The sequence below is a fragment of the Copadichromis virginalis genome, linkage group LG23, assembly GCF_057382275.1.
Source record: "Copadichromis virginalis isolate Kocher_CV1m ecotype Utaka linkage group LG23, C_Virginalis_male_GT1.1, whole genome shotgun sequence".
NCBI classification, from domain to species: Eukaryota; Metazoa; Chordata; class Actinopteri; order Cichliformes; family Cichlidae; genus Copadichromis; species Copadichromis virginalis.
In genome coordinates, this window is record NC_140639.1 from 17,955,370 (window position 1) to 17,977,511 (window position 22,142).

The 22,142-nt window shown below is 40.9% G+C and overlaps 1 protein-coding gene across 2 annotated transcripts in view; it reads left to right on the forward strand.

The window, feature by feature from the left end:
* Positions 1–22,142, forward strand: part of LOC146680573 (NLR family CARD domain-containing protein 3-like) — a 48,177-nt gene that overhangs the window by 23,673 nt on the left and 2,362 nt on the right. For both annotated transcript variants that reach the window (XM_085447178.1, XM_085447177.1), the window contains 2 exons: positions 2,270–2,443; positions 15,539–15,712. In XM_085447178.1, the coding sequence (XP_085303304.1) occupies positions 2,270–2,443; positions 15,539–15,712 (348 nt within the window). The remainder of the gene's footprint in view (positions 1–2,269; positions 2,444–15,538; positions 15,713–22,142) is intronic.

Here is a 22,142-nt window from a genome sequence, read left to right on the forward strand (position 1 = left end):
TATTAACAAGATAATCGACTTCTGTTGGGGTAGCGTTCAGATAGCTGCTCTGCTCTATGTTGGTACAGGGCATTGAAGATGATAACAGTGGGTGGATTATAGTCTTAAACTTAGTTACAGCGCTTTCAGAAAGACATCTACTTTGATAAAGTCTACTCTCCACCGCTGTGTAATCAATTATTGTAAATGTAAATGTTATCAGGAAATGATCAGACAGGAGAGGGTTTTCAGGAAACACTGTTAAATGTTCAGTTTCTATGCCATATGTTAAAACAAGATCTAGAGTGTGATTAAAGTGGTGGGTGGGTTCTTTTACATTTTGAGAGAAACCAATTGAGTCTAATAACAGATTAAATGCCATGTTGAGGCTGTCATTTTTAGCATCTACATGGATGTTAAAATCACCCACAATAATTATTTCATCTGAGCTCAGAACTAAATTAGATATAAAGTCTGAGAAATCAGACAGAAACTCTGTGTAAGGCCCAGGTGGACGATAGATGATAACAAGTAAGACTGGTTTCTGAGTTTCACAGCTGGGGTGGACAATGTTAAGCATCAGGCTTTCAAATGAATTAAAAGTCTGTCTTGGTCTTTCATTAATTGATAGGCTGGTGTGAAAAATTGCTGCCACACCGCCCCCTCGGCCTGTGCTTCGAGATTTCTGGTAGTTAGAATGACTCGGGGGTGTTGATTCATTTAAACTAACATAATCATCCTGCTGCAACCAGGTTTCTGTAAGGCAGAGTAAATCAATTTGTTGATCAATTATTAAGTCATGTACTAACAGAGACTTGGAGGAGAGAGGCCTAATATTTAATAATCCACATTTCGCTGTTTTACTCTTTGGTTCAGATGTGGATACTTTATTGTTCTTTCTTTGTAATAGTTTATGTTTAAGTTGTTTGTTGCTGGTTTTTAGTTTGTTTTTTGTCTGTTTGGGAGCTGACACAGTCTCTATGGAGATGGGTTTTTTTGGGGGGGGGGGGGGGGGGGTAGCAGGAGGAGAGAAGCTGCAGAGAGGCGTGTAGGACTGCAACTCTGCTTCCTGGTCCCAACTCTGGATAGTCATATTTTGGGGGGTTTAATAAATTTGTCCATATTTCTAGAAATGAGAGCTGCTCCATCCAAATTGGGATGGATGCCGTCTCTCCTAACAAGTCCAGGTTTCCTCCAGAAGGTTTGCCAATTATCTATGAAGCCCACATCGTTTCTGGGACACCACTCAGACAGCCAGCAATTTAAGGAGAACATGCGGCTAAACATGTCACTCCTGGTCTGATTGGGGAGGGGACCAGAGAAAACTACAGAGTCCGACATTGTTTTGAAGTCAGTCACAACATTTAAGATTATATATTTATTACCTAACAATACCGTTACAAAAACAACAAATCACCATCACCGGTATGCCTGATGGCCAATCCAGCTATGGGCGTGCCATCAGTTAACCCTTCTCGTGCCAGCTGTGGCACGCGTGCCCAGGGTTGCCGACCCCTGTTCTACACTGACTGAGACTGATGTCAAAGACAAACTTGATCTCAGAGAGTGTGTGTACAAACAACACAATGAAGTGAATGATGCTCTTCCCTTACATCCTTCACCTCTACATGTACACATCCACACCCTTTCTCCATTCCTTTCGACATTTTATGCAGCAGACTTGAAATACAGTGGCATTTTCATTTGAGTCGTGCCACATGCAGAAATACTCAGATGACAGTGGCATTGTGGCATGTATGAGGAATGGACAGGAAACTGAATATAGGAATATTGTATAAATCTTTATCGATTGGAGTCAGTTGGGGGACCTTGGTCTTTGTCTGTGTTGGTTTTCCTAGTGGTGCAGGAGTTGGTGACCGTTGTGTTGCTCTGTCCTGTTTTGTCCACAGCTCTGAAATTGCTCTGTTATACATGTACTCATGTGAATAATAAGAATAATAATGAATAAAATAAATAAATAAACATGTGCCTTTAATACATTTAGATGTCTTTAACAGTGCATTAAAAGTATGATTCTGAGTCGAAAAGCTGATTTTTTTTTTTTTTTATTTATTTGTTTTTTAAGAAAAAGAAAGGAAACGGGGGGGGGGGGGGGCAACTTTGTTTTATTGAGCTTTTTATTGAGCTTGTTTAACTTTGCTCAAGGCTAGAATTTAAAGGTTTTTGGTTAACCATGAATTTTAGAGCACAACGACACACACACACACACATGAAAGACAGAGAACAATTCTTGACATATTTTAATGATAAGTGTTTTTTCTTTTTTCAGACTGAGTGGCTGTAACCTCTTGGAAAGAAGCTGTGAAGTTATGTCCTCAGTTGTCAACTTCCACTCCTCTACTCTGAAAGAGCTGGACCTGAGTAACAATGACCTACAGGATTCAGGAATGAAGCTTCTGTCTGCAGGACTGGATAGTTCTCAATGTACACTAGAAACCCTCAGGTCAGAATTCAGAATTTTTCACAGATTGTTTATAATGTTACTTGGATTTTTTTCACAACTAACCCTTATAGAATTGTTTAGTGACCTATTGGCAGTTAAAGTTACATTTGGTGTTTTTGTCATTCTTTTCACTGCTTTTTGTTAACAGAGCAAGGAATTTTCAATATGGCATTTCTAAATATACTAGTGTTGTTTAAAAAGCACAGATTATTTATATTTGCACGTACTATTATTTCAGAAAAAAAATATTATGATCAACATTATTTCCCCCAAAAGAAATCAGTGTAGACTTGAGGAAAAATAATTGATATTCACAAATCAGGAGATGTATATACAAAGTTATCACAGCATTTCAAAGTCTCAAGAACCGAGACCACATGCTAGACCATAACAGATTTTGCTCTGTGTTAGCGTAAGGAGGGTGAAGAATTCTTCTGTGACTTTTAATCACCATCTAAACAGCCTCAGCTTTGGAGTGTTTGTCTAATTCAGCTCCAGGTGAACACACCTGGTTAAATTCTTTCCATTTCTCATTCACCTTTTGTTTATGAAGGCACCTTTCAAAACTGAACTAAACACTATATCTAATATAATATGGCCAGTAAGAGAAGAAATTGTAGAATGATAATCCAGATTTCATTATGCATATAAAAATTTTAAAAATAAATAAATAATTCTCTTCTCGCCCCTGCGGGCATTCTATCCTTCAAGCTTGGGTCCTCTTCCAGAGGCCTGCAGCTTGAGGGTCCTGTGCAATATCTTTGCTAATTCTAGGACTACACTCTTCTGGACAAAGATCTTGGATGTTGATACTTAGATCTGCTTGAGCCACTTGCCTAGCTTCGGGGGTCACTGCACTAGGTGCTCGAATTACCACTGGGACCACTATTGCCTTCACCCTCCACATCTTCATGAGCTCTTCTCTGAGCCCTTAGTACATTTCAAGCTTATTCAGGAACTCATCAGGAACTCAGTGGGGATGTGGCATACAACACTAGAGGCCAACTTCAAGCCCATAGCACAAGTGACCATCAAGTGCAGGATCTCCCAAGGAGATGCTCTCTCCCCACTGTTGTTCTGCATAGGCCTGAACCCCTTTAGTGAGCTCATTATCAAGACTGGCTACGGATACAGACTATGGAATGGAGCAGTTGTCAGCTACCTCCTGTACATGGATGACATCAAGCTGTATACCGAGAGTGAATGAGACATCAGGTAATCAGAACTCAGGGGATCCAACTACCAGAAGGCAACATCGCAGGCAATGTGGAGAGCTACATGTACCTGTGAATCCCATAGGCAAATGGGAACTACAAAGAGGCTGCTAGGAAAGCTGCAGTGACCAAGTACCTGCAGAGGGTCAGGCAAGTCTTGAGGAGCCAGCTGAACGGTAAGAACAAGATTCAGGCTATCGTGATCAGGTATCCTGCTAGGATAATAAGCTGGCCAAAGGAGGAGATAGAAGCCACTGACATCAAGACAAGGAAGCTCCATCAACCATGCATGGAGGGTTTCACCCCAAGTCCAGCACCCTGAGGGGTGTATGCTAAGCAGAACCCGGGAGGCCGGGGACTAGTGAGTGTCAGCACCACAGTCTAGGATGAGACAGTGAACATCCATGAATACATCAGGAAGATGGCCCCAACCAACTGCATGCTCAGTGAATACCTCAGGCAGCAAAAACCCAAGAAGGAAGAGGAGCAAGAGGAGGAGCACTCATTGAAGGACAGGCACTGTATGTATCACCGGCAGATGAGGAATAGGCTGACATCCAGAAATTCTATTAGTGGCTGGATTGAAAGACAGCACGGAAGTACTAATCATGGCAGCACAAAACAAGCTCTCAGAACAATCCATAGAGGCTGGGGTCTATCCGCACCAGACAAGACCCCCAGTGCAGGCTGTTTAAAAAAGTCCCTAAGACTATCCACCGCATAACAGCTGGGTGCAAGATGCTAGCAGGCAAGGCAGACATGGAACGCTATAACCAAGTTGCCGGCATAGTATACAGAAACATCTGTGCTGAGTATGGCTTGGAAGTCGTGAGATCAAAACGGGACTTCCAGATACAGACGGAAAAAATGGTAATGTCTAACCAACCAGACATAGTAGTGGTAGACAAGCAGAGGATAGAGGATAGCTTGTGATAGACATAGCAATACTGACAGCAACATCAGGAAGAAGGAACATAAGATGTTAGTGAAATACTAAGGGCTCGGAGAAGAGCTCGAGAAGATGTGTAGGGTGAAGGTAACAGGGGTCCCAGTTGTATTCAATGCAATTGATGAAGTGACTCGCAAGCTAGGCGGCTGGCTTCAGCAAATCCCAGGAACAACATCCGAGATCTCTGTCCAGAAAAGCACAGTTCTAGGAACAGCAAAGATGCTGTGCAGGACACTCAAGCTACCAGACTTCTGGTAGGGTACCTTAGATTGAAAGATAAAGACCCCTGCAACTCAGTATAGTACAGTATAATACTACTCCATTCAACAAGCAACCTCTAACCCTGTAAGATTGTTTTAAATAGTCTGGTCAGAAAGTTCACTGCTCTGTCTCCTAGATATCGCCATACTGATACGAGTATGTCATCTGGACTGCCTTTAATCCTTTTTCTAGCTGCCATCACTTCTACCTTACTAATCCTCTGCACTACCTGATTCTAAACTAGATCAAGATACAAATCTTTTTTTCATCCTTCCTCACACATACACGTCTTTTCCTTTGCTTTTGCCATTTTTCTTTTGCTATACACCTTCCTATACCTTTGTCTTTCTTAATTTCTATAACTAGCCCCCTTTTCCTTTGTTAACCTCTTTCTTTCAATATTTGTGTGTATATTGTAATTCCATTATAAAGTAGAGATGGCACGATACCAATTTTTTATGTCCGATACAAGACCGATATCATAAATTTGTCTATCTGCCGATACCGATATGAATCCGATATAGTCTATTTTACAATCAATAAAACTGTTTGTTTTTTTTTTATATCTTGCTGCATTTTGTATAGGTTCATACCCAAATTTAAAAAGACAAAACACTAAAGCTATTCTATTACACTCGTATGCAAAAAATACACTGCACCCAAAATATTTCGCAGTTCAGCAATACTTTTTTTTGAAGGACGGGGATAAAGGGCAAAAAACAAACAAAATAAGCAGACAAAAAATACATATATTGATCACCTTGATCGCCTGTTAATTAAGAAAAAAAGAGAAAACGAGCAGAAGGAAAAAAAAAAAGAGCAACATAATAAACAACATCACGATGATCTATGGGAATATCACAGCATATACTAAATATTAAACATTATTGTGCAGCACATAAGATCGACAGCGCACAGTGTGCTTTGAGGTAGGAGCCAAAAAGGGTGTAGTTTGTGTGTGTGAGCACCCGTGTGTACACCTGTGAACATGAGCGTGCTTGTATTTAAAAGGTTCCTTCATGTAACGATCTGCTAGAGGGTGTGGGGAGCCACAGACCCGTCCTCCAGGGCATGAAGCAGGTATGGAGGAGATCAAAACTCCAGACATCCAAAGGCCCTCAGAACACAAGAGACCAAGGAAGACCAACAGAGGGGCAGCCGTGTCACTATCCCAGAAAGAGCTGAGGAGAGCCCCAGATGAGGGGTCACTCAGCAGCCGCGGAGCAGAACCCAGGGGGGGTTGCAGTGACGTGCCCGTGAGCTCCGCCGGTAGCCAGCTGGGCCAGAGTGACCGAGCCCCAGGCTGAGGGCACCCCACCCCCGAAGGCCCCGACAAGCAGCCACCAAGGAGTGAGCTGGTGTGTACCTGGACGCCCACCCCGGACACAAAGAACCACCAATGCACCAATGTCTGAGGGCGTCTGCCTACTGGCAGGGGAAGTGGTGGCGAAGATAGGCCTCCATACCTTGGAGGGCCTGAGATGTCCCTAGAGAGGTGGCGTCTGATACCCAACCTGACATACTGTTTAGACACAGACATACAGGCACACACAGATACAGACATCCATTCCCACCCTCATTCTCTCATATGCAATTGCTCAACACTCACCCAACGTGGAGACAGACATAAAGAGACACTGTACACACAATCACACTCCCCAAGCGTACTCTATACCCCAGGTCTAGGTACCCTTGCCCCTGGAGGGGGGAAACTGCACCCAGACCCAGATAGTGTTACCCTTTTCCCTGCGGTGAAGAGAAGCAGACTGCCCCGACTCAGGAGCAGCAGGGAAGCCCCACATTCCAGACCCTAATCGGATGGCCAACTCCTCCTAGCCTCCCCGCTCCAACAGGCAGCAGAGAATAGGGGTGTGTGAAGACTCCAAACCTCCCTCCGCCCGCTCATATGTAGTGTTGATGCATGTGTGTTCTAAGGTGCATTTATACTGTTCAGTTCAGCAATACTGATCTTTTTATTTAATCCTTTAGCAGAACTTTAAATCTTAAGTATTTAAAGTAATATTCAAAACGTATTTTAAAATGCATGTTTTATGCAGATTTCTAAAACTCTTCTGAAAGAAAGAGTTCTGAAAAAAGAAGTGCAATATCAGCACAAAATAATGTTTATAATTCACAACTTAAAAAAAACCCCAAGTTGTAGAATGGACCCTTTTATACTTAAAGTTTAACATAAATAGACATCCAGAGTGTAAAGCAGTACAAATCAATGCAAACACAGCTTCATGACATCTTTTATCAAGATGAATGTCAGTGTAAGCTGCTTCTATCACATTTAACCTTAAGTTGAATTTTATATAATTTCGATACAAAACTTAACACAAGTATGGGGGGGGGGAAAAGTGTTTTTCATAGTTTTTTTTTTTTTCTCAAACCAAGAATCTGTTTAACCTGCAACTCTGTTCTTTTCAAAGTAAAACTTGACTCTAACCATTGTATAGTCAGACTTAACAATCACAACGCACAGATGTCTCTGCTCCACATATCAGTTGTTAAGCTTAACGTGGGAATGCTTCACAAACATTCAGAGATGAACTTACACACTTGCTTTACTTCTCTGGGATAGCTTTCTGAAATGCCGGTTTGAAAGCATGTAGCGAGGTTGCAAATGCTTTCATTGTGAAGTAACGCCACACCGCCAACAGGTCTCGCACGCAACAGCTGCTCTATCATGTGACAAATACTGCTCCGACGTGCTAAGGTCACTGCCTGGGCTATGCCATGTGGCAAGTTTTGTGAGGTGCTTTTGTGATATTTAATGGATTGGGTTACATTTTTTATTTCTCACCCATATCCGATCCAATAATTTAGGAAAATATTTTGTTTTTGTTTTTTTATAAAGATTTATTTATTGCCTTTTCATCAACAAAAAACAAAAAAAAGCAAAAAAAAAAAAAAGCAAAAAAACTTGAGTGTACAACAGCAATGCATGTACATCGCAAATAAACAAAGTCCGGAGGACACATAGATATAGTTATATATATAGTCTCCCATGAAAATCATTCAGATATTATTACCAAAAAAAATGTATGCAAACCAAAATACCCCCCCCCCCCCCCCCAAAGAAAAAAAAAAAAACCAAAAAAAACAAAGGTTGACAGATAGTGCTCCAGGGAAAAAAAAACAACGACTTATAGCATAGTGAGCCATTAGGTTTAAGTGCATTGTTCCAGGGCTTCGGGCTGAAGTTTAGTCCATGGGTGTCAAGTTAGTTAGAGAGGCATCCAAATTAGTGGTTGCGATGATAAGCTACGTCCTCTTCAGTTCCAGTCCATTTAATTTCACAACCCTTCTCCTGTCCTTCTATTTAGCAGTCCAGGTTCTCTTTAACAGCTGCAGCACTACTTCTCCCATACGGGTTAACTGGATAGAATCATTTCTGTTCATTATCGATCATTTCCTCACTTTCCAAAAATAACAAATTTCCCCACATTTTTTTAAAGGAAGCATGTTTACTCTTTATCATGGACGTGAGTTTCTCCAAAGCAAGGGATTTTGACAATGTCGATAACCAAGTTCTCAAGTGTGGTCTACTAGTGGATCTCCATGATTTGGCTATGCTGTATTTCGCCTGTAGCAGGCAGAAGATTGTGGTTTTTTGGTTAACTTTTCTCAGCTGGATTTCGGCGGGGGAAAATTCCTAGGATGCATAGTTTAGGGCATAGATTCAATTTGACACTTGTGATATGTGCAATTACTTCTAAAACTTCTTTCCAAAACTTTTGGATTTCTGAGCATTCCCACAGGCAGTGCATCAGTGTGCCTTTTTCCCCACATTTAACACATATGTCCGGAGTTTGGGGGTCAAATTTGTTTAATAATGTTGGGGTAATATATGTTCTCATTAACCATTTGTACTGGATTAGTTTAAATTGAGTGTTTATAGATTGTGTTTGGGCTTTCAAGCAAGCTTTTTGCCATTCCTCTGTAGTTATTCTGCACTCTAAGTCTTGACACCATGCAAGTCTTTCTTTTTCTGAGGATGTTTGAGAGCCCTCTCTGAGGTTACTGTAGAAGCGAGATATTAAACCCTTCTTCAGCTGATGGTTTATTGCTATATCCTCTAATGAGTTTAGAGTGGGCAATGTTGGGGATTTTTGGGTTTTTGAAATGAAGCTTCTAATTTGGAGAAATTTAAAGAAATGTTTGGTTGGGATGTCAAATTTCTGTGTCAAGCCATTGAAACATAGTAAGGTATCCTTGTCAAATAGGTCTGCAACTTTACACAGGCCTCTGTCGGCCCACATTTTAAAGCCCAAATCTTTCCAACCGGGTTTAAAGGCCCTATTGCCCCAGATAGGTGAGAATTGGGATAGTGCTGGCATTTCATTTTTAAACTTGAGTGCGTCGAACCACACACGAATGGTATTTTTAACGAAGAGGTTTGATGTATCTTTCATCAGATCTTTATACTTTGCAGAGTACAAGTACGTGCTGAGTGGTAAGGGGGTAGTACTTGTCCTTTCTAAATTTACCCAGGGTAGGGTTGTTGTTGAAAACCAGCATGAGGCCGCGGAGAGCTGTGCAGCCCAGTAGTACCGTTTGAGGTTTGGAACACAAAGACCTCCCCTATCATACGGAAGATATAGTAGCGAAAGATGCAGTCTGGCTCGTCTGTTATTCCAAATGAATTTAATGAATATTGTTTTTGCCTTTGTGAAGAAGTCATCTGGAGGGCTGAGAGGAATGACTTGGAAGAGATATAGAAATTTTGGAAGGACGTTCATTTTGAGAATATTTACTCGTCCAATCAACGAGATTGGCAACATAGACCATCTATTGATTAAGTCAACAACAGAGTTGATAGTAGGAGAGTAATTTGCATGTACCAAATCATTAATTTTTGGAGTGATTTTTATACCTAGATAGGTAAAACTGTCTCTGGCAATTTGGAACGTTGTTTGAATAGGTGGTTTAGTTCTTTCAGAATGATTAAAGAAGAGGATGGCCGATTTGGATTCATTAATTTATAACCGGAGATCTTGCCAAAGGAGTTAATTGTTTTAAGTAGCTGGGGAATTGAGCTCTTTAACTTAGATAGCATTAAAATAATATCATCCGCGAATAATCCAATTTTTAACTCAATATTATTTGTTCTAATACCAGAGATATTTTGATTGTTCCTTATCGCAATAGCCAATGGTTCTATTGCTAGGACGAAGAGAAGAGGCGAAAGGGAACAGCCTTGATGTGTACCTCTACCTAGATAGAATGGTCTAGATATGATGTTGTTAGTTCTAACTGAGGCTATAGGTTTATTATATAATATTTTGACCCAGGTCATGAAGTAACTGCCAAAGCCGAATTGAGACAGTACCTTATAGAGATAGTTATGTTCGATCCTATCAAAAGCTTTTTCTGCGTCTAAGGAAAGCAAAGCCATGTCTAGATGTTCTGAGTTTGAGTAAAGTACATTCAGTACTCTGCGAATACCATGCTGCGTTTGTCGGCCTTTTACAAAATCATTCTGGTCAGTATCAACGAGAAGATGAAGGTACCGTTCAAGTCTGTTTGCCAGTACTTTGCTTATTATCTTGGCGTCAGAGTTTATTAATGAGATTGGTCTATAAGATTCACATTTTGTAGGCGGTTTCCCAGGCTTAGGGAATACCGTTATGAGTGCATTACGCAAGGAAGGGGGAAGCTCTTTTAGATCATAACTTTCCACCAGCATGTCGTACAAAGGGGATATTAATTTGTCTTTAAATATTTTGAAAAGGTCTAGTGGAATTCCATCTGGGCCGGGAGTTTTTCCCATTTTTAATTTATCAATTGCGATCGACAGTTCATTCATAGATAACTGAGAGTCTAATTCACATCGAGCTTCTTCAAGGAGTGAAGGGGTACTTATTGAGTCAAAGAAGGATTCTAATGATTCTCGAGTCGTATCTCCTGTTGAGGTATATAGTTGTGAGTAATAGAGTTCAAAGAGTTCATTTATTCTATAAGGATCTGTGGTGTTTTCGTCTGCAGTTCTAATTACATTTATTGTTTGTTCGTTCAGTAGCGTTTTTATGCGCCATGCTAAAAGTTTTCCTGCCTTTTCCCCTTGGTCATAGTAGGTCTGTCTCAGTCTAATGAGTCCTCCTGAGGCTTTCTCAGTAGTTAATTTATCATATTTTGCTTTTAATCTTAAAAGTTTTTGTTGGTTTTCTTTAGAGTCATTCAGGTTTATCTCAAGTTCCATTTCTTTTATTTGACCTTCGAGGTCCAACATCTCAGTATAATTTTTATTTTCTTTGCTTTTGGTGTAGCTTATCATCTGCCCACGAATAAAAACCTTAAAGGCTTCCCATCTTACTGAGGCTGTGGTTTCGGATTTATTAAAGTAAAAATAGTCATCAATATTTTTACCTACATATTCCAAAAATTTTTGATTTTGCAGCCAGTGTGGTTTTAAACGCCAAATAGGGTTACGTCTAAAAGCTGTTGTAACTGAAAAGTTAAGCGTAGTTAATGAATGGTCAGATATAAGCACACTTTTATATGAACAGCTGTTAATTCTGGAAATAAGAAAGTTTGAAATCAGAAAATAATCTATGCGACTGCGGCTATTATGACTGGCTGAGTAGCAAGATTATTCTCTCCCTGTTGGATTTCTTAATCTCCATATACAGTGGGGCAAAAAAGTATTTAGTCAGCCACCGATTGTGCAAGTTCCCCCACTTAAAATGATGACAGAGGTCAGTAATTTGCACCAGAGGTACACTTCAACTGTGAGAGACAGAATGTGAAAAAAAAATCCATGAATTCACATGGCAGGATTTGTAAAGAATTTATTCGTAAATTAGGGTGGAAAATAAGTATTTGGTCACCTCAAACAAGGAAAATCTCTGGCTCTCACAGACCTGTAACATCTTCTGTAAGAAGCTTTTCTGTCCCCCACTCGTTACCTGTATGAATGGCACCTGTTTGAACTCATTATCTGTATAAAAGACACCTGTCCACAGCCTCAAACAGTCAGACTCCAAACTCCGCCATGGCCAAGACCAAAGAGCTTTCGAAGGACACCAGGAAAAGTATTGTAGACCTGCACCAGACTGGGAAGAGTGAATCTACAATAGGCAAGCAGCTTGGTGTGAAAAAATCAACTGTGGAAGCAATCATCAGAAAATGGAAGACATACAAGACCACTGATAATCTCCCTCGATGTGGGGCTCCATGCTAGATCTCATCCTGTGGGGTCAAAATGATCATGAGAACGGTGAGCAAAGATCCCAGAACCACACGGGGGGGGACCTGGTGAATGACCTGCAGAGAGCTGGGACCAAAGTAACAAAGGTCACCATCAGTAACACACTACAACGGCAGGGAATCAAATCCCGCAGTGCCAGACGTGTTCCGCTGCTGAAGCCAGTGCATGTCCAGGCCCGTCTGAAGTTTGCCAGAGAGCACATGGATGATACAGCAGAGGATTGGGAGAATGTCATGTGGTCAGATGAAACCAAAGTAGAACTTTTTGGTATAAACTCAACTCGTCGTGTTTGGAGGAAGAAGAATACTGAGTTGCATCCCAAGAACACCATACCTACTGTGAAGCATGGGGGTGGAAACATCATGCTATGGGGCTGTTTTTCTGCCAAGGGGACAGGACGACTGATCCGTGTTAAGGACAGAATGAATGGGGCCATGTATCGTGAGATTTTGAGCCAAAACCTCCTTCCATCAGTGAGAACTTTGAAGATGAAACAAGGCTGGGTCTTCCAACATGACAATGATCCAAAACACACCGCCCGGGCAACAAAGGAGTGGCTCCGTAAGAAGCATTTGAAAGTCCTGGAGTGGCCTAGCCAGTCTCCAGACCTCAACCCCATAGAAAATCTGTGGCGGGAGTTGAAAGTCCGTGTTGCTCGGCGACAGCCCCAAAACATCACTGCTTTCGAGAAGATCTGCATGGAGGAATGGGCCAAAATACCAGCTACTGTGTGTGCAAACCTGGTAAAGACCTATAGTAAACGTTTGACCTCTGTTATTGCCAACAAAGGTTATGTTACAAAGTATTGAGTTGTATTTTTGTTATTGACCAAATACTTATTTTCCACCCTGATTTACAAATAAATTCTTTACAAATCCTATCATGTGGATTCATGGATTTTTTTTTCACATTCTGTCTCTCACAGTTGAAGTGTACCTCTGGTGCAAATTACTGACCTCTGTCATCATTTTACGTGGGGGAACTTGCACAATCGGTGGCTGACTAAATACTTTTTTGCCCCACTGTATCTTTAAGATTCAATTCCGACATAAAGTGTTGTATGGCTTGTCTAGATTTTGGGTGGGAGGAGTCTAAACCTGATGATCTATCAAGCCTAGGCTCCAGGGTACAATTAAAGTCCCCCCCAATAATAATCTCACCGTGGAGGGCTGCAATAGAGAGGAATAGATTATTATAAAAGCTGGGGTCGTCAATATTGGGGCCATATACATTAACTAATATTAAATCTTGGTTCAGTACGGAGCATTGTAGAATAATGAATCTCCCTGCAGGGTCCAAGATGGTTTTTTTCATACACATGGGCACTGATTTATGAATGAGTGTTGCCACTCCTCTAGCATATGTTGAGAAGTGGCTAAAGAAAACCTGACCTGGCCATCTCCTCCTTATCCGGTCAGTTTCACTCGCGAGTAAGTGTGTTTCTTGAATAAAAACTATCTTTGGGTGATATTGTTTTATTCTATCCATTACTCTTTTCAGTTTAATATATTTCCTAAGGCCTCTTACATTCCAGGAAATTAGTTCAATATTTGAATAACTACTCATACAGTTTGTGCCCTTAGTGACCTGGGTTTGACTACATCTCGTCTCTCCTGTCGAAGCTCACAAATTCTTATTTCAAGAGCACTATACTTTAAAAACAATCTCTTATAAACAAAAAAAACAAAACAAAAAACAACAACCCAGAGACCTCCCATGGGTGTAGGTCTCAAAACCTTCCCCCCCAAAGTCATTGCGGCTTGGGTATGCATCAGATCCATGTAAAGGAGCTGATGAAGCGTCCTCATGATTGAAGCTTCAAACTTAGGTCCGACCATATTAACTAAAGAAGTGGCCACACAATGTAAATGAATGAAAAGATTTAAACATAATATATCTAAGGCCATCTATATCATACCTGTACACCAGCAGCCATTGTATGTCCAATTTGGAATTGTTCATCAGAGTTACACGTATTTGATATGGTAGCGTTTCTGAGTGGGCGTGAAGTTTATCCCTCGTTTTGTTGCCGGACTTTTCGTATGAAATCTTCCACCTCCGCTGGTGTGTGGAAAAGGAGCCTGTTGTCATGTTGGAAAATCCTCATTTTTGCTGGAAAGATCAGTCCGAAGTTTATGTGCATTTCACGGAGTTGTTGTTTTACCTGGTTGTATTGTTTTCGCTGTTTCTGGACCTCCGTTGACAGATCAGGGAAAAACATAACGTGATATCTGTTGTGCGTTATTTTTCCCTTCAGACGTGCCGCTCTCATCACCCTCATCTTGTCTTGATAATTCAAGAATTTCATGATGATCACACGAGGTGGGCCAGTTGGAGTGTTTCGGCCTTGTAGCCTGTGTGCTCGTTCAATGATAGGTGGGGATGGGAGTGCGTCCCGTCCCAAAACATCCATTAACCATGTTTGCAAGAATATTGTAATTTCTCCTTGTTCAGTATTCTCGGGTAATCCAAAGAGTCTCAGATTGGATCTTCGGCTTCTATTTTCGAGGTCATCCACCTTTAGCTGGAGTTCCTGAAGTTTCTTATGAAGGGAAGCCTCTTTACTTGTGAGAGAAGAGACATCGTCTTCAACTTTACTGATGCGAGTTTCTGCTGAGGTGAGCCTCTCTGAAAACACTCCAATTACGTCTTTTATTTCTTGGTTTGATGTTAAAACTTCTTGCAGTTGAGCAGTGAAGTGAATTTTCAGCGACTGAATTGCGGCCAAAACACTCGCCTCGGTCTGTTGGGAGCTAGCACTAGCTCCTTCCATTTTCTCGGTTTCAGGTTCGTTGCTAGGATCGTCGTCTGATCCATCCTTTCCGGCTGTTTTAGGCTTGGACCTATATTTAGTCGGCATCCTGGCTGTTTAGATCAAAGCAGAAGCTTAGGTCGGTGAGGCAGCCGCTAAGAGGTTGGCTTTTAACCGCTGTTTAGGCGTACTTAAAGGACGTTGAGGTCGGAGCTCGAAGTCTCACTACCGTTCAGGTGGATGCCATGACCCCCGATCCAATAATTTAGGTCAGTATCGGACCGATACTGATACTGTATATCAGATCGGTCCATCCCAATTATAAAGCCTTCTTGTCTTATTTCTTCTGTCCAGAGGATACGCCAGCCACCTTCTTCTGAGTTTCCTTCACAGCATCAGCTGTGCTTTTATAGTTATCTTGTAACTCTTTCCTACCACCCATAGCCTGACTCATTTCCTCCCCTGAATCCTTTCCAACATTCTTTCTTCACCATTTAATCCTTGCCTTAGCATTCCCTTGCTTTTTGTCCTTAATGGCTAACAACACAGCCTACGTGTTATTGTATTAAAAAAACAGTAATTAAAGTATAATTGTTGTTGTAATAATAATAATAATAATAATAATAATAATAATAATAATCATAATAATAATTGTTATTATTCAGTGAAGTGTTTACAGACGTTTTGCTGCTTTGTGTGTCTGTAGTGTGTCAGGCTGTCTGATCACAGAGGAAGGCTGTACTTCACTAGCTTCAGCTCTCAGCTCCAACCCCTCCCATCTGAGAGAGCTCGACCTGAGCTACAACCATCCAGGAGACTCAGGAATGAAGCTGCTGTCGAGTGGGCTGAAGGATCCACGCTGGAGACTGGACACTCTCAGGTATGGAGAGAATGTCTGATAGAGGAGAAAGATCTGGAAACATTTTTTGTAGATGTGACATGAACAATCACAGACACACAGCTTTGATACAGACTTTACAAATGAAAAAATGAATGCAAGAGTCAAACAGCTGGAGGAGTCCGAAAGAAAATGAGTGAGTTTTCACTGAACCTGTTTCTGGAACAGGACCCAATTCATACACATTAATGTAAAGCCTAAATCTTTTAAAGGCATCATGCAGTTTGTCTTCTCACCACTAGTAGGGAAGAAAATCACCCCCAAATGACCCAAACTACTTCACAGTTATGTCCATGACATGTTGATTATCTTGGAAGTCTGCTGACCGTCATCATTTATCTGTTTTTAAGCATTGCCGGTGTTTTTCTAGTTAGAGCAATGACATTATATACAGGGTGGGCCATTTATATGGATACACCGTAATAAAATGGGAATGGTTGGTGATATTAAAGTCCTGTTTGTGGCACATTAGTATATGTGAGGGGGCAAACTCCTCAAGATGGGTGGTGACCATGGTGGCCATTTAGAAGTCGGCCATCTTGGATACAACTTTTGTTTTTTCAATAGGAAGAGGGCCATGTGACAATATGTCACAAGAAATACAATGGTGTGCTTGGTTTCAACGTAACTTTATTATTTCATGAGTTATTTACAAGTTTCTGACCACTTATAAAATGTGTTCAGTGTGCTGCCCATTGTGTTGGATTGTCAATGCAACCCTCTTCTCCCACTCTTTACACACTGATAGCAACACCGCAGGAGAAATGCCAGCACAGGCATCCAGTATCCGTAGTTTCAGGTGCTGCACATCTCGTATCTTCACACCATAGACAATTGCCTTCAGATGACCCCAAAGATAAAAGTCTAAGGGGGTCAGATCGGGAGACCTTGGGGGCCATTCAACTAGCCCACAACGACCAATCCACTTTCCAGAAAACTGTTCATCTAGGAATGCTCTGACTTGGCACCCATAATGTGGTGGTGCACCATCTTGCTGGAAAAACTCAAGAAACATGCCAGCTTCAGTGAGAGGGTAACACGTCATCATGTAGCAATTTCAAATATCCAGTGGCCTTGAGGTTTCCATTGATGAAGAATGGACCCACTATCGTTGTACCCCATATATTACACCAAACCATCACTTTTGTTGTTCCAACAGTCTTGGAGGGATCCATCCAATGTGGGTTAGTGTCGGACCAATAGCGGTGGTTTTGTTTGTTAACTTCACCATTCACATAAAAGTTTGCCTCATCACTGAACAAAATCTTCTGCGTGAACTGAGGGTCCTGTTCCAATTTTTGTTTTGCCCATTCTGCAAATTCTGTGCGCCGATCTGGGTCATCTTCGTTGAGATGCTCCAGTAGCTGGAGTTGGTAAGGGTGCCATTTGTGATTAGCTAATATCCGCCAAAGGGATGTTCGACTAATGCTACTCTCCAGTGACATGCGGCGAGTGCTACGCTGTGGGTTCTTGCTAAATGAAGCTAGGACAGCCACTGATGTTTCTTCATTAGTGACAGTTTTCTTGCGTCCACATTTTGGCAAATCCAACACTGAACCAGTTTCATGAAACTTAGCAAGCAGTTTGCTAACTGTAGCATGGGAGATGGGTGGTCTCGTAGGGTGTCTTGCATTGAAATCTGCTGCAATGACCCGGTTACTGCGTTCACCAGATATCAACACAATTTCGATCCGGTCCTCACGTGTTAACCTCTTCGACATGTCAATGGCTGTGAACAAAGAGAAAGTTGTAAATAACTCATGAAAGAATAAAGTTATGTTGAAACCAATCACACCATTGCTTTTCTTGTGACATTACCAATAAGTTTGATGTGTCACATAGCCCTCTTCCTAAAAAAAAAAAAAAGTTGTATCCAAGATGGCCGACTTCTAAATAGTCACCACCCATCTTGAGGAGTTTGCCCCCTCATATATACTAATGTGCCACAAACAGGACTTTAATATCACCAACCATTCCCATTTTATTACGGTGTATCCATATAAATGGCCCACCCTGTAGAGCAATGACTGGTCCTTTAATCAGCAGTCATTCTTCACTTTCATAGATGAGTTGAAATGTTCCTACCTGCTTCCTTGAACAAATTCAAGCATTTGTATTTGTCTTTTGTTAATTCCAGAGCCTTTTAGAAGTAAGAGAAAAATAGGGGTTCAGAATGCGCCATCGCCACATGATATATGCAGATTTCAAATAGGTCATGACGTGCTTCATGAGCAGTTTGAAAGGGTGATAGATCTGTGTAAATTAATTTATTTACACAGATCTAGCTACAATAGTTTTCATACTACACAGATCTTAATGTAGTTACATTTGTATAGTTTTCCTTCTTTTAATATAGTTAATGATTAGTATTAATAGCAGCTTTACCTGCATTCTTGGCACATTTTAAGCTTAGCTTAGTATGTAAGCTTAGTATTAGCACAGTCAGAACTTTTGGTGCTGCTAAGGATTTTTTTAAATTATTATGTACAGTTATCCCACTTTTTGTTCTCATCAAAACATGATGATTGAGAAGGTTTATGTTTGCTTTATTTACTGTCTCACTGTGGTTCCTCCTCTGGTTCCATTGTGGGGAAACAGTTTAATTTTAATTTAAAATATTTTTAATGTTATTTTAATCCATGGAGTGAAATTAAAGAATTTTCACTGGGAGCAGAAAGATCTAGACCAGCAGTTCACTGCAGTCAAACCACCTTCCATGTAATTTTGTTTTCTGTACATACTAGGCATTATGTAAACTCAGAGCTCAAACAAAAATAAGCCTCTTCTGGTGGATATGATTTCCACATTAGCAAGTCATTTAATCTGTAATCAGTGAGTTAATAATCATGATGTAAATACTAATATACACCTACACAAACAACTGAACACGTTCAAAGTTCAAAATTAAATAAATATTAAAATATGGAACTGCTCTGGCTAAATGAATGGTACAACACAGAAGAGCTACCTCATCAGGCTAGGACTTCATGTCTATTTACAGGCCAGTAAATATGGACGAAATGTAATAAGAGAAATTACAGAGGGTAAGAAAAAGTATGAAACGCATGAAGAAAGGAAGGTGCAAAAAGACATGCAAATTTACGACACCAGCTGAAATCTAAATTTATCAATAATAACAAAGCAGTCCTACCACTTTATGCAAATTAATATCATCTGGTTCAGTCCCAACTAATGGCCTATAAAATGGCATCTCATTACTAAGGTGTCACAAAAGAAACATTTCATGATGGGTAAAACCTCTCTCAAGACCTTTACAATCTTATTGTTGGAAAGTATACTGATGGCATTGGTTACAGAAGAATTTCTAAAATGCTGGAGCACTGTTGGGGCCATAAATCTAGAAGTGGAAAGAACATCATTTCACTAGAAACTGACTATGAACAGGTGGCTCCCCACAAAATTTCAGACAGAGTGGGGGAAAAAATTTACGGCTACCGTAGTCAGGAAAAACTCCATCTGCTTCAGGTCCCAAAGTGAAACAAACACTGCAGCATCACTGAGAGTCAAAAACTGTCTAAATTCTTTCATCTTTAATAAAATAATCAGCGTTGCTGCTTTACCAGGTGTAACGATTAAGTTTAACATCCAGGCATACATGAAAACAGAATTTATTACATTTGACAGAGTTAGAAGTTAGCAGAAAGTTAGCTCGCTAGCTTCCACCTAAACATGATATTGCATGTTCTGACTGAGAGATTTCTGAAAAATTCAAACGTACAGCTCTGCTATCACTTTCAACATAAATGAAGACAGAAAACTAAACAGTAGTGACGTTTGTAGGGTTACTGAAGTTGGGCTAGCTGGTATATAATGATGCTACGTGATCGCTAGCTACACAGCTATGTTAGCATTACATTAGCACAGTGAAGCTGGAGGATGAGCTCTAACTTTTTTCCACTCGATGAAAGTTAAAGTGAGAGTTTCTGGTGGTTAGGGGCAATCACATAGCAGGATGCTGTAAACGGACCAAACTTCAGTCGGGAGAACAGCTGAGATAATCCAGCCACAATACGAGGTTAGTCATTAATATACTGCACCAACACGGGAATAGAGCAGCTGCGAGAGAATTCAGCATTAATGAATCAATGGTAGGAAAGTGGACGAAGCTTAGGTTTCGGCTTTCCTCATTTTCCAAAAGTGCTTCGTCTCTTTGCGATTACTGTCGCCCGGCATAATTTGCAGATGATGTTGTTTGTAGCCGCTACATTGCTTTCGAGCAAAACAGGCGCAGCTTGATGACGCCATCAACATGCTCTATCGCGGTAGAGCGGTATAGTCAAAATCTCTACCGTTGCCCAAATTTATATTGTTTCAACCGTATACCGTTTACACCGCCCACCCCTATTCAAAGGCCTCGTTTCCAGAACTGACCCTTTCGACTTTGTAAGCGGGCACTAAACATGGGACATTAAAAGGTGGAAAAAAGTTTTATTCTCTGATGAGAAAAAAATTTATCTTGACCTGATGGTTTCCAACGTAACTGGCATGATTAACAGATCCCACCTGAGATGTTTTCTACATGCCATAGTGGAGGGAGCGCCAATGGTCTGAGGTGCTTTTTTTTTTTCTTGAGTGAAACAATGGAGCTTCAGGAGGTGCAGGGGCATCAAACAGCCGCTGGCTATGTCCAGATGTTGCAGAGAGCATTCCTCATGACTGACGGCCCTCGTCTGTGTGTTAACGACTGGGTTTTTCAACAGGACAACGCTACAGTACACAATGCCTGCAGGAGAAGGTTCTTCTTCCAGAAGAATAGCATCACTCTTTTGGACTACCCTGTGTATTCCCCTGATCTAAATCCAACTGAAAACCTTTCGAGATGGATGGCAAGGGAAGTTTATTTTAAAAAAAAAAAAAAAAAAAAAAAAAAAGGACAACAGTTCCAGGCAGTAGATGCCCTTTGTGCGGCCTTCTTCACCACTGGAAGAAGTGTTCCCACTCACCTTATGGAAACTCAAGCATGCCGCAATAAATTTTTGAAGTGATCAACAATAACAGTAGAGCTACTCATTACAGAGTTCAAGTTTGGAACTTTGATTTCTTTTTGGGGGGTACGGGTTTTTGGAGGTGTGGTCCTAAACTTTTGATCAGCTATAAATCAGCTTATTTCAGGGTTTTTTTTTCTTTCAATAAATTGTGTGCAAAAATTGTTTTGTTTCACTTCCATTTCTTCTTGTTGTATGTTTATGTTGAAGCTCTGCTTGGAACCTTGAGATCCAACCATGCAAAATAAGACTTTTTTTCCCATTTTTCAAGTGGTCTTAACGTTTTGATTGGAATGTATTTTCCAGACACATTGTAGTGACCGTTGTTACTCAACTGTAAAAGGCCTGTTAAACACTATAAATTAAATCAGATTAAAGTTTATGAATCAGAGCAGGGAGGTGTCCTTTCCAGCTAAACAGAAGGGGAATATAAAGATAATGAAGGTCACAGTCTGAATCAGTCATATTCAGTGTTGGGACTAACGCGTTATTAAGTAACGCGTTACAGTAACTACGTTATTATTGTGGTAACGAGCACGGTAACTAGTTATTATGCCAAAATCAGGAACGCGTTACTCGTTACTGGGATTTAGATAGGGTCGTTACTCGTTACTTCGTGTGGTGGCATCGCGGAGTTTCCACAGATTCAGTAACATTAGCAAGTGGTGGAGGCAGCAGGTGGATGAAGGAAAAGGGACGAAGAAGGAAAAGAGACCCGAGGCGGCCGTCGGTCCAAGTGTGAACTGAACTTCAGGTAAGAAGTTATGACCTGCAGTCTCTCTGGGTCAGATATGAACCAAGTTTAGGTGGAGTTTATTTTCCTCATTCTGACTTTTTCCGTACTGCGTGCTAGCTAGCATGACGGAGTTTCTATACAGCTGGGTGGTGCTATGAAGTTAATGATGTTGAACCTTATTTTGTTCATAAGTTATTAGAGTTGCCAACCTTCCCGTCTGCTATTCAGAGAAAATATTACACGTTTCTTATTGAGGTGAAAAGGAACAGTTTGTGCCGTAATTCAGCTACAATGAAAAAGGCACAAAGCTGGAGTTATTCTGTCTTTGCTGCACAGCTGCCTCTTCTTCTTTCATTCTCCCCCCTCCCTCTCCCGTTTCTACTTCAATCATGAAAACTGATCAATGATCAGCTGATCGGCTCTCTTGTTTGTTTATCGCTCACTTTGCGCCGAAAGAGGAAACCAGCGGATGTCGCGCTAAACAACAGCAGCACTTTTAAGCTTGATCATCTGTTGTTAGAATTTATTTAATATTAATTTCTAGTATCAGCTGATGTTTGCTGGAGCCACAGCTGCAAAAAAAAGCTGCTGGTCATGATGTCGGTTTGGTTATCTGGTGAGAGGGAAACATGAAGATGAAACCAGGAGATGTCCTTACTGGATCATCAGA